Source organism: Perissodus microlepis, chromosome 6 (assembly GCF_051167445.1).
Source record: "Perissodus microlepis isolate ML-2025 ecotype Zambia chromosome 6, ASM5116744v1, whole genome shotgun sequence".
In the NCBI taxonomy this organism is placed as follows: domain Eukaryota; kingdom Metazoa; phylum Chordata; class Actinopteri; order Cichliformes; family Cichlidae; genus Perissodus; species Perissodus microlepis.
The window spans coordinates 25,402,605-25,415,433 of NC_140466.1; the positions used below are offsets into that span (position 1 = coordinate 25,402,605).

General features: G+C 39.4%; 1 protein-coding gene across 2 annotated transcripts in view; it reads left to right on the top strand.

Annotated features, from left to right (window-relative positions):
- Positions 1–12,829, top strand: part of dclk2a (doublecortin-like kinase 2a) — a 46,092-nt gene that overhangs the window by 25,755 nt on the left and 7,508 nt on the right. For both annotated transcript variants that reach the window (XM_084931661.1, XM_084931662.1), the window contains exons 4-14: positions 1,843–1,941; positions 2,260–2,310; positions 5,217–5,296; positions 7,670–7,757; positions 8,179–8,284; positions 9,008–9,065; positions 9,389–9,508; positions 9,602–9,748; positions 9,838–9,971; positions 10,256–10,333; positions 11,142–11,238. In XM_084931661.1, the coding sequence (XP_084787787.1) occupies positions 1,843–1,941; positions 2,260–2,310; positions 5,217–5,296; positions 7,670–7,757; positions 8,179–8,284; positions 9,008–9,065; positions 9,389–9,508; positions 9,602–9,748; positions 9,838–9,971; positions 10,256–10,333; positions 11,142–11,238 (1,058 nt within the window). The remainder of the gene's footprint in view (positions 1–1,842; positions 1,942–2,259; positions 2,311–5,216; positions 5,297–7,669; positions 7,758–8,178; positions 8,285–9,007; positions 9,066–9,388; positions 9,509–9,601; positions 9,749–9,837; positions 9,972–10,255; positions 10,334–11,141; positions 11,239–12,829) is intronic.

The window sequence follows — 12,829 nt, forward strand, 5'->3', positions numbered from 1 at the left end:
AACCAAACATATGTCTCTGTGTGTGTCTCTGTATTAGCATGACATTCTTAACCCATTATTTGTTCTCCTGCAGCTGCATGAAACACTCCTTCCTTTTGAAAAGTTGACATCAAGATATGCTGTGTGTTTTCCTGTGCAATGCCATATGTGATTTATTGTTGATTGGAATTTTGAACATGGAAAACATATCAAATGAGAAAATGTATAATTTTAAGAAATGTAATGTCAAATGTTTTCAACTGGGGAAAGATCTGGACTTCAGGAGGCTGATTCAGCACCCGGACTCTTCTACTATGAAGCTATGCTGTTGTAATAAATTAGCATTCGTTTTAGAATTATCTTGCTTAAATATGCAAGGTCCCTGAAAAAGACATCATCTGGATGGGAGTGTTTGTTCATCTAAAAACTGTATATGACTTTTAACATGTTCAAGATACTAATTCCATAGACCAGCAGTCAGGCTTTTGAACGGAGTCCTGATAACACGCCCGATGATTTCGTTCGCCTTTAAGCCAGAGGATGCAACATCCATGTTTTCAAAAAGAATTTCACATTTCAATTCATTGAACTGCTGAAAAGTTTACCACTTTGTCCAAGTCCATTTTAAATGAGCTTTGGCTGCTCTTTCACTTTTTACTTCTCCAGCATCCGGAGCATTTTTTCATGAAAATGTAAAATGTCTTAGTTTAAATATTTGGTATGCTTTCTATGTTCTGTTGTGAATAAAATATGGAGTTCAGAGATTTACAAATCATCACGTTCTGTTTTTTTTTTTAATTTACATGTTATACAGCCTCCCAGCTTTTGTCAAACTGGGTTTGTAGCTATATAATAAATTGAAAATGGTGTTGCATATTTTAAACACACATCCTTTTTGTCAAAAAGGGAAGAAGGTTGCATTCTTGTTTTTTATTTCATTTAAATTTTTGAATGGCATGTCAAGTCCATGTGTTTGTAAAAATCCCACTTTAATGTTCTGTACTGTATGTGTTGTAGATAAGTTATGCACGTCTTGCATACTTCTGTATTTTATTATGCAGAAAGTTTTAGAGGACACTTACAGGATATGACCTGTATAATCAGCTTGTGCATTCACTGTCATAGCTGCACATAACTTCAGCCAAGACTGAACAACCTCATGGGAAGAAGAGGAAGTTTAATTTAGTTGCAGTCCAAAATACTGACATCCTGTTTGATATTTGTGTTGTTTGGTCAGGTTGGCTTAACAACAGGGAGGCATATCCTGACACACTACACGTTAACTGATGGTGGTTTGCCTGTATGCAGTTATAGTTCAGAGCTTTTGTCCCACTTAGACTGCTGTGCTCCACTTGTAAGAATTAGGTCTTTGAAGGTACATAAAAAGGCACACTGCACTCTGCTGAGAGTACAGAAGATAGGTCCAGGACACACCCTATGACTGAGGAGAGGAAAGTGGGTAATCAGATGTAAGCAGGTTAGCTTTTAAGTCATGAAGCACAAATCAGTTTGGAAACTATATTTGTTGGTCCTGGAAAAAGATTTTGTTTAATATTTTATTTCATAGCTAGAACTGCTTTATTCATCCAGGTTCTGCATCTGCTGATATACATTATGGGTCACACTGCACTCTGGATGATTTGAATGTATGTGTTGGACTGCAATAGAAATAGTGTACAAAATGATTATCTATTACTGCAGTCAGTTATGAAAGGCTGGTGTGGAGCAGGTACTGATATGCACAAATCTGTAAACCTGTGCAGTTTTTCATGAACAATCAAGTTCTGTCCTGCTTCACAGACTCCAGGGAGTAGCATTAGTGGTATGAATGCTGTGGTGACTTTAACTGCGTTGTTTTCCCAGAATGCAGAGTGCTAAAGTCGTCATACAGCCACTCTGCTACTCCAAACCGGACGGCTAAAAGCCCTGGAGTTTCACGGCGCAGCAAGTCCCCCAGTGCAGGTAGGAGGCACGTGTTGCACAATCATTTTAAAAATAATAGTCTATAAAAATGTGTGGCGATTCCCACCTCATACGTCTGCAATCCAGGCAAAGTCAGTTCTTGCAAGTTATTGCAGCATATAGTATGTATGAAAATATTTCACACATAAAAAAAAATCCCATTCGACTAAAGCCAACATAAGACTGTAACAGGTTAGGCAATGATTATTTAGCAGCTTAAATGTAAACTGTCCATAGTTTCTGAGCAGTTTGTGTGCTGTGTTGAGAGATGTTACATTAAGCTGAATGCTCTGCATTGTATTTTTTTCTGTTATGTAGCAAGGCGACCTGCCCACTTCTCCACCACGCAGTCCCCAGTCAAGTCCCCAGGTGAGGCTTAACATGTTGTGCTGTGAAATCTGTTGTGCTCACGTCTATGGTTATAAAATGTTTTTTGTTAGTTTGACATTTTATATAATTAGCAGTGACTCCAAATCTGCTGTCCCAACGTTTTCAGGGGTAATCTTCATATTTGTACAATAATATTTAACTTTTAAACCATTTTGATAACCATTTGGAGCTTTTACCGCAAAAGTGAAATGTCAAAGAGTAAAACACCTGATGTAGAATCTACCTGTTGAGTCGAAATTTATCAGAGAAAAGCTAAGCTTGATTCCCCCATAAATGATCCAGGATCATCCTCAGTGTTGCTCACAACTGCTTCATGTTTTATTACTCCGTTAGCATCAAGTCTTCTTTGGTTTGATTTTGAAAAAACAAAACACTGAGACCTCAGGTAGGTTTGTTTTCTTTGTGGACAAGCTGTGTTCAGCCGACCTGTAGCTCTGGGGTTAGTTACATCATTAGTTACACTTTGCTACTACTCTATTGGACCCTCTTTTGACTTCAGAGCTGCCTTAATTCTTTGTGGCATAGTTTCAATAAGTTGAGGGAAACATTCCTCAGAGATTTTGCTCCAGATTGACATGATAGCATCACATGGTTGCTACAGATTTGTTGGCTGTACCTACATGATGCCAATCTCTCGTTCCACCACATTCCAAAGATGCTGTATTGAATTAAGGCTGCGGAGGCCATGTGACTACAGTGACTTCATTGTCGCGTTCAGGAAAACAGATTGAGATGATTTGAGTGTTGAGATATGGTGCGTTATCCTGCTAGAATCAGTATACCCTTTGAAAGAGGAGTACATTGTGGTGATAAAGGGGTGGACATGATCAGCAACAATCCTCAGGTATGCTGTGGCATTTAAACAATGCTCAGTTGGTTCTAAGGGACCCACAGTGTGCCAAGAAAATATCCCCCACACTATTACACACCACCACAACCGTGATCTATTTATACAGGTCAGGATCCATCACTGCATCCAAATGTTACAGCGGAAATCAAGATTCATCAGACCGGGCAACGTTTTTCCAACCTTTTATTGACCAATTTTGGTGAACCAGAGTGAATTATAGCTTCACTTTCCTGTTCTTAGCTGACAGGCGTGGCACCCTGTATAATTCTGAATTACATAATCTGAATAATTACTGATTACTGAAGCTTCACCTTTACTCTATTCTTAAAATTGTCTAGTCTTAGCATCACCCCATACTTGACATTCATATATGTTTTAATTTTACCTGTGAATGATGGTTAATGATAAACTAATCATTAGCAGCTTAACCATAGCATATGAATGGGGAGCCAAATCCAATATGACAACACATTTACAACCAAATACAAAGACTGCAGTTATGCTGGGAAAAAATCAAACTGAGAATTCAAACTAGGGAGCAAACACAAAATTTTCTAAACATAACAGACTTGACTGTTTTAGCTACTATTAGCTACTTTAGCTTGCTAAAACCAAGTCTATGAAATAAAGCAGTTTTCTTAACAGTCAGTCTTCCACTAATTGGTCCTCTAGTGTTAAATGAAAATCAGAGCCAAAAATAGGAACACTGGTTTGTGTTTCTTTCTATTTTTAGTACTGTTAGCTGTTTCCTCTGTAGCTCCTCAGATCTCAGATCAGTGTATTTAAACAAGACACATTTCTGTACTTTGACCCTCTTTCTCTCCCTCATTCTTCTGAGGCCAATGAGATGCATTGAACTCTACTCAACTACCTTTTAGAGAGCCAGCTGCTGCAGAGCCATGAACTGATAATACCGTGTCTGCACAGAAAGCTAAACATGAGTAGCACATTAGCACAGATACCCTACTACTCTCTTGACTGCTAGAAATGAACAACTGAAGAATGCTTCTGTGATAATTCAATTATAATCTAACTGAATAGCTGCAGATGAGATGCTGAGAAAATAGCTTGTTATCTACAGGCTAATGTCATGTTGTGTAAACTGCCTTCTGAGGCATTGATTTTGAAGTACCTTTAGGAAGAAACACTTTGAGTTTATAATTAAATTAAAAAGTTAAACTCTGAAATGTGAGTGCAAAGATGCAGCCTGTAGGCAGTGTGAAATGATTTTCCTCAGCTCGGCTGGGTTTATGCAGATGAATGACTGTGAGTTAAAGTTTGACGCATTATGGCTCTGTATTTGTGCCAGCAGCCGATAGAGAGCGAAGCAGAAATAGACTGTTCTTGAGAGAACGAATCACTCAAACAATAGAGGATTTCGTCCCTGCTGTGTGCTCTTGTTTTAAAAGAGTGATAAAGTATATGCAAACGTGTGAAATGTAATGATAATTTTCAGGCAAATTTACAAAAAACTCACTTTTATGATCAATCAATACATTTTTTTAATGTATTGTGTCTACATAAACCAAAGTGAACAGTAATAGGGGCATCAGCCTAGACTGCAATCTGCAATTCTGCAATCATTCAACCTCGTTACCTGTAGTGAGAGTGCTTTCAGTGAAAGAATAATGGTATTTTTGTAGGTACTAAAAGTGTAGAGGAGTCTCAAAATGACCACACACCTCCCCCTCATGGGGAGAATCTGCAACCTGCTAAAAAAGATCTTGCGAATTTGTGAGTGAGTCACAGGGGGGGCTGTTTGACGATTCACTTTACTACCAAGTGCATAGTATGCTAGTGTGATACAGTTTGCATTGGATAACCACGGGTTATCTTTTAGCACTGGTATCGCTGGCAGTTTTAAACATCTCAAAAGAATATATTTTGCTGCAAACATGTTTATTAAGTCACTGCCTGACTTATTGATGGATTCTCCTCAAAACTGTGCATTACTCCTGAACTACAACTACTACGCTCTGAATGATGAACTCATAATCCCACTGACTCTTGCCCTGTTTTTCTTCTCTATGCACAGTAAATGGTATTTCAACCCACAAGTCCACCAAGTCCTCTACTCCATCCCCTACCAGCCCTCGAACCACCCCCAGTTTTAAGGTAAGACTGTGTATCCAATGCATTTTATACAGTAACAAGACACCCACAGCTTGCTGCTGCACCAGAACCCACAAAGTCTCAGCGATTCTCTTTATACAGTGTACTGTGTATATATGCATGGGCTCACACTGACAGTCGCTCGAGACACACACAATACTGCAAAAGAACACTGACAGACTTTGTTAAAGTTTAGTTCATAATGCTGCAGAATTTCAGGGCGTGTGTCACATTTGTGTTGACACTGACTCCTTCACTTCGTCCTACTTGAGACCAAACAAGCGCCTTTAGTGAAACTGTCTAGATAAGATGCAGATAAGCACAAAGTCAAAACTGTTTTAAAGGTAAAGAAATGTTTACATCCAGTATATAATTTTATATATTTTTACAGCACTAACTCAAAATGTTGGTGATGCCTTGTAAAATGTAAATAATGTTAAAACACAAACCTCATAAACCCATATTACCATTAAAATAATAAAAAATTTGGTCACTTTAAATCTCAAAAAGAGTTGGGATAAGCCCTCTTCTTCTAACAGCAGGCGTAAACATCTGTGATCTGAGGAGACCAGCTGCTGGACTGTTAGGAGAGGAATGTTTCCTTACAGGATTCTAGCTGCTCGACAGTCCTCGGTCGTCTTTGTTTTATTTTTTTCATTTCACGATGCACTAATTTTGAATTCACAAAAGGTCTGGACTGCACAGGCCAGTTCAAACCTGGGCTGTTCTATTATGAAGCCATGTTGTTGTAATAGATGACATTTTCTTGCTGAAAATTTTAAGCCCTTCCCTGGAAAAGGCATTGGATGGAAACATAACAACTTAACAAGCTGTTAATTCCATAGGCCCTCAAGCAACAAATGAAGACTTTTGAATAAACTGTTTGGCCCCTGTCCTCTTTAGTCCAGAGGGCAAAGTGTTCATGTTTTCCAAAATGAACTTCAGATTTTGATTCACCTGACCCCAGAACAGTTTTCCAGGTCGCCCCAGTCCATTTTACATAAACTTTAGCCCAGAGAAAACAGCAGTGTTTCTGAATCATATTCAGATATGCTGTCTCCTTTGCATGATAGAGCTTTAACTTGTGTTTGTGGATGGCACGGTGAACAGTTTCTCAGATGCTTTTTTCATTACCAGTCATGTGACTTACAGTAACCTAATTAGTTACAAAATGTTGCTTCCAGCCTTTTGTCGCCTCTGATCGAACTTTTTTCCAGACATGTTTATGCCATCAATTTCAAAATGAGTCACTATTTTTCGTGAAATAGCAACAACTCTTAGTTTTTTTGCTTTCTTCGTTCTATTGAGAATATGATATCAGTTTATGGGATTTTAAAATGATTGCATTCTGCTTTTATTTACATTTTACCTAAAAATGCTTTAAATCTCTATATTCCAGCTGCATTTGCTAACATATAGCCGTCTTTCCTGCATTTTTCTGGCTCACTGGTACCCGTTAACCAGTGGATTAGCTTGAATACACTGATTTCAGTGTAGCTCTGCCTCTGAGACTTTAAATCCAAATTAGTGCTGCTAGTGGTTTTATTGCAAAGCTAGGGATAAGGCAAGGATACACAACCTACATACCCTGAAATAGAATAAATCAGCATCAAATGAATTTATCAAGCCACTGACTGTCAGTCATGTTGTATGACTCGCAGGCTATGTCGTAGCTCCCTGATGTGTTTTCACTAGATTTTAAGATAATAATCTGCTTTATTGATGGATTCTCCTGTAAATCTGTGTTAGTCCCAGACTGTCATTTCTGAATGATCCAGCCAGCTGGCTAACCTCCTCTACCTTTGCGCAGTTCCTCTGTGAGCCCAGAGTTATCCATCCACATTAGTTTGGCACCACTAAGACAGTCAGATAAAGTCATTTATCAAAGTAAAAAGCTTTTTTATGTATCTACCAATAAAAGGGACCTTGACACTGTCCCACGTTCAATTTTGCTTCAGAGGGCTACCTAAAAATAGATCCTCACTGTAAGGTAATGCACATTATGGCTCAGTGCGGTATGTAAGCACTGCTGTGCATGATGGGGAGTGAACTTTTTCTGATGTTTAGTGCTGGTGGCATGCATTTATTGCTGACATTTCAGAAATGTAGACATAAGCTGCTGAAATGACACTCTTAACAAATGAATGATTCATTTAAGTGGTCAAACTCAGACATCTGAAATCGTCTACATCTGAAAGAATATGAAAATGAATATGTCTCCTTTTATTGTAATCAAAGTCACTAACAAGCCAGTAATAGATCAGCAGCGTTTTAACGACGATCGTTATGTTTGTCGACACTGTTTGTTATTTTGCTGCCAGTTTGAGTATTGATGAGGCCGAGCTCTTATCTCTGTTGTTGTTTGTTGTTGCACAGATCCCTCCGTCACATCATCACTCTTCCCCAAATATAAATGGCTCGTTGAACAATCATCAGGAGCAAACCAATCAGCTGAGTCCAGAAGGTATGATCAGAGTAATTTTACACAGAGACTCTGCTGCTTAACTCAGTGTGACACCTGCTGGAGTTGCAACTACTAGAGTTTAGATTAGAAAATTAATCAGTTACGCTTATAGACTATTTGAAGCCAGTAATTTAGAATGATTAAAATTTAACCCGGCAACACACTAAAGCAATCTTCCTTTAATCTTCCTAGATGACACCAAAACTCTGTTTCTGTGAGTAGACAAAGCCTTAAACAGAAAGTCTGTGTTAAATAAAGAAAACTGATAACCACCAGCATGATATCTGTTACCTTTGACTTGGATTTGACTTTTTTTCAAGCCAGCTGAGGCAAAGAAAGCCTGGCTATGCTGCTAGATTTCAGCGTCGTTTTGTGTAACTTTAAGACTTGCTTGTTTATAACCTTTGTCTCTCCTCGGCAGTTAATGGGAACCAGCACTCGCATGCCTCGAGCATCTGTGAAAAATACAAGATTGGCAAAGTCATCGGAGATGGCAACTTTGCTGTGGTCAAAGATTGTGTGGAGAGGTAAGTGAAACCCGTTCGATCAGACTGGAAATGTTGGCAGAAATCTGCAGTGAACGCACAGCAGTGTCCCTCCTCCCCGTGTGCAGCTTATTGAAGTATGTGTCACATTATGGTCACTGCCCAGTCAGGCCGTTTGAGTCCTGATGACAGACATTGTGCAGACAGAACTATCTCATGGATTAAACCCAGGAGTGATTTCACTTCATTAGCCTTTTTAATCTCAGTCAACACACAGACAGGGAGGTGGAGGTGACAAAGAGGGGCCTGTTGAATGTGTGTGTGTGTGTGTGTGCGCAAGATGATGTCTTGCACCTTCCTAGAAAGTACTTATGGGAACACACTGTAAACAAACAGTTTAGATTCTCAGTTTCTTACCAAAATACAGTGTATATGTCATTGAATAAACATTTGCACAGCTACTTTTTTGGAATCAATTGGCTACACTCATGTTGGGTGTGATCTCATTAGCAAAAGCCAGGGAAGCACAATTATTCGGCCGATGTCGTTAAGCCGGCCTGCGCCTGCACGGTTTCACAGCTCACACTCTGCATAACAAAGTTTATTTGCTACATCTAGAATTCCTCCCCTGTAACGATGTGACGCAGCGCTCCTGCAAAACCATAACCGAGCGTCTCCGGCGAGCACTCCATTTAAATTACAGACACTGCTGTAGCTTCACTGCTGCGTTCAGTGTTATCCCCTAATTGCACTGTTTCTGTTCAGGTCCACGGGGAAAGAGTTTGCCCTGAAGATTATCGACAAGACAAAGTGCAGCGGAAAGGTTTCACTTCTGTTCCTCTCTGCCTCCTCCTTTTATTCCTCCCTTTGCATGTGTCACTTTCAGTCAGACGTAAGCAGGGATCATATGTCGGTGCACAGCACGGTCACACCTGTGTGCCTCTGATGCTCAAAGCTCGATTAAGTGATATTGTTTATTCACACCCTTGTTCGCATTACCCTCATACTTTCACACACTTACACAATGACACACCAGGATTCGCTCACGTTTAACGCACAACTCAGATCTTTTATTATTAGCGCAACAACTGAGCGTAGAAACCGGGGCGCTAGCCAACTAAGAGTGAGTGTGTCTGTGTTTCCTAGGAGCACCTCATAGAAAATGAAGTCGCTGTGCTCCGGAAGGTGAAACATCCCAACATCATCATGTTGATCGAGGAGGTGGACACTCCCTCTGAACTATACCTGGTTATGGAGCTGGTGAAGGTGCAGTAGAGGCTGAGGGGGGAGTGGGTGTCTGAGGGGAGAGGGGTCATTTCTCGCTTTGCTGTGTAAAACACAGTTGTCATATTTTCGCAGGGAGGCGATTTATTTGACGCCATCACCTCCTCGGCCAAATACACAGAGAGAGACGCAAGTATCATGGTGTACAACCTCGCCAGAGCGCTGAAGTACCTACACAGCTTGAACATCGTCCACAGAGACATTAAACCAGAGAATCTACTGGTATGCATTTACAAACATGCTGTATTTTGGGGTGGGTCTTACAACAAATCCAGATCCTCTGTGGGCTTTAAATGAGTATTTCATTCTAGGTTTTTGAGTACCCAGATGGCACCAAATCACTGAAACTTGGAGACTTTGGCCTAGCTACTGTAGTCGAGGGCCCCTTGTATACTGTATGTGGCACTCCTACATATGTGGCTCCAGAAATCATCGCTGAGTCAGGGTAAGCTGGACGCTTTGACGCAATATGCTTTAGTATTGTGCTGTTGTAATCAGCTGACTGAAGATTAAAAAGAAAACGGTATTTTATACCAGTGTACAATACAGCAAGACAAACTACGCATACAGTATGTGGCAGCAGGCACGTTTATGTGGTAATATGTACTGTTGTATCGTTACAGCAGAATTTGTGATGTCAAAATGTTTTTTCTGTATTTTTATGTCCAGAAAGAGTTTGCTTAAACGATTTAGTCTTTTTCTGGCTCTGTTCTTACCCTCATTTCACAGTTATGGCCTGAAGGTGGATATCTGGGCCGCAGGTGTCATCACCTACATCCTCCTGTGTGGATTCCCTCCTTTTAGAAGGTACTCGGTTCACATAGTTCAGTAAACAAACAGGCAGAGGGACGTGGTTTTCAGTTTTAAAGGTAGATACTATATCACAGGTGGATAACAGGTGATGCCATATATTGCTACCATACTTTTTTGCCTAGATTTAATGAGCGAGGATGCTGTTCAAGTTCATTTGGTGTCAATATATCAATGACAAGCTAGCCATGCCCTAAAATATGCTTTACTTTGTATTTACTTTTTATATGACACCCCAGCTTATTAAACTGAGATAGTGCAGTATTAAAATAGAAAGTGGAGATATAGATTGAGTCTATAAATTAAATAGGTCAATACCAGGCCAGAAGTCAGATTTTTCTATCTTCTTATTTTTCCACCCACAGGAGTCACCCCCTGCTGGCCATTAAAACGAGTGCAGCTTAACTTTGCAGTCCTGAAGGCTATGCCAGTCATTAATATACAGTCTATGACTTTGAGCAAAAAATTCAATCTTTTCTAAATTGTCAGCAGAAATTCAGCCACGTTGTCAGTTTGACTTTCATCACTGTCAGTTTGCTACATCTGTACGCTGTCGCTGATATTAGTCACTGTGCTAAGGATTGTGTAATTTGATTTACGTTAATGTGACCCATATGTCATCTCTAGCACTTCATGTTTATGGCAGTAGCCACAAATTGAAACTCAAAATGAAAGGATTTTATTATGCAAAGTACAATACAGATGGTTCAGTTTTTTCACAGTTTAGATGTATGTCACGTTTGCTGAGTAATGCATTGTAAATTCTGAGTTGTTTTTCTGAGTGTGTGTTTCTCCTTCAATATAGTGAGAATAACCAGCAAGAGGACTTATTTGACCAAATCCTTCGAGGGCGACTGGACTTTCCCAGTCCTTACTGGGACAACATCACTGACGCGGCTAAGGTCAGGACCACTGATTTACACCATCCATATATATTCATTAGATGACATTACTCTGGAGGGTTACGCTACCCACTCTGTTGTTTAATCCTTACCCTTCTCTCTGCATTGGCTGCAAAAAGCCTGAAACAAGCCTCCAGCTATTTTAGTTCAAGTATACAAGAGTAGAGACTCCTATAATAGCTGCTTTCTGTTGAAGGACGCAGAAACCCCCTCAATTGTCTAAGTTAATGTCAAGTATTAAGGTGGCAGCCGGCACTCAGCGTGCAAGACCTAACTACTAATTAAACACACTTGTGTTACAGTGGCTTTGTCGCTGTAGACATGAGCACAGTTATTGATGCCACACCATGAGGCAGCGTGGCGTAATGAAGCTGTAGATCTAAGAGAGCACGATTTCTCTGGAAACAATATATGCATACGTGACTTCGTGAGTGCACATGTGCACAAATGGTCATTATTTATATTTTAAAAAGTGGTTCTTTTAGTAACATGTTTATAGTTTATTGCAATGCAGAAACCAGCTTTGCCAGGAATATACATTTCCAGTTTTTTGTTGAGATAATATTTATTTATTTATTTTTTCCTCCCAATAAAGCAGTTAAAACAGATAAACTGCTCCAGAAACAAATAGCATAAAGCTGTCAGTTATCACCATGCTTGGTTAGCATGGTGTATCCATGAATTGTATAAATGCATGAGACCGGTACAAATATATGCTAATAGTACATAAAATCCTGTAATTTACTTCTTGCACAGTATTTTAGTACAATTACCAGCACTCTAAGCAATATTAGTTGTCAAATAATGACAGAAAAATACTCAAAAGGCTACTAGCAAGAAGCTAACTAGCAGTCATCTAGGGTCAGCTGCCAACCCTTACTAACACTTAATTTTAAGATTTAAAAGTGTTTAAATCAGTGAGTAATATCAAGCGCAGTTACTATGAAGGGGTAAAATAACTAGAGTGACCAAAACTGCTCTTTGCAACATGCTGTAGATCATGTTTCTGTTTGCTGTAAAGTTGTGTATTTTGACATAGGAGTTTATGGAGATCGGTTCACTTTTTGAGCTAGCATCAAGGAGCTGTAGTTTATACTTGTTCCACACTTTAATTTTCAATTTAACTCAAAGTCCACTTGATTAGTTCAAGCATACACCCACCTGATTCTGTGTATTGGTATTCATCAGATGGACTGAAATGCGATGATGATTTTGGCCTGCAGGTAGTGTTGCCAACTCCTCAGTAAGGAAAATGCTATTGGCTGTCCTAAAAGTCGCTAGAAGTCACTAAATGACGTCATCGCCTAATTTGCATAATTGGTCATGCTAATCTAATTGTAACCTATGTTGTAGGCGAGAAAAATAACATTGTGGAAGAGACATAAAGTGAGTAAAAAACGTCCTAAATGCATTTAGAATTTATTTAGAACTACAAATTAAATTTCTTTTAGCAATTATTGTTTTTTTAATGTCACAATTCCAACCCTGCTCCTTTATCCGGGCTTGGACCGGCAAAAGTGACCCGAAATAGGCACTCTGGGGGAGTTACTTTGTGTGTGTGTGTGTGTGTTTATAAGTAGTTTTAAACCTT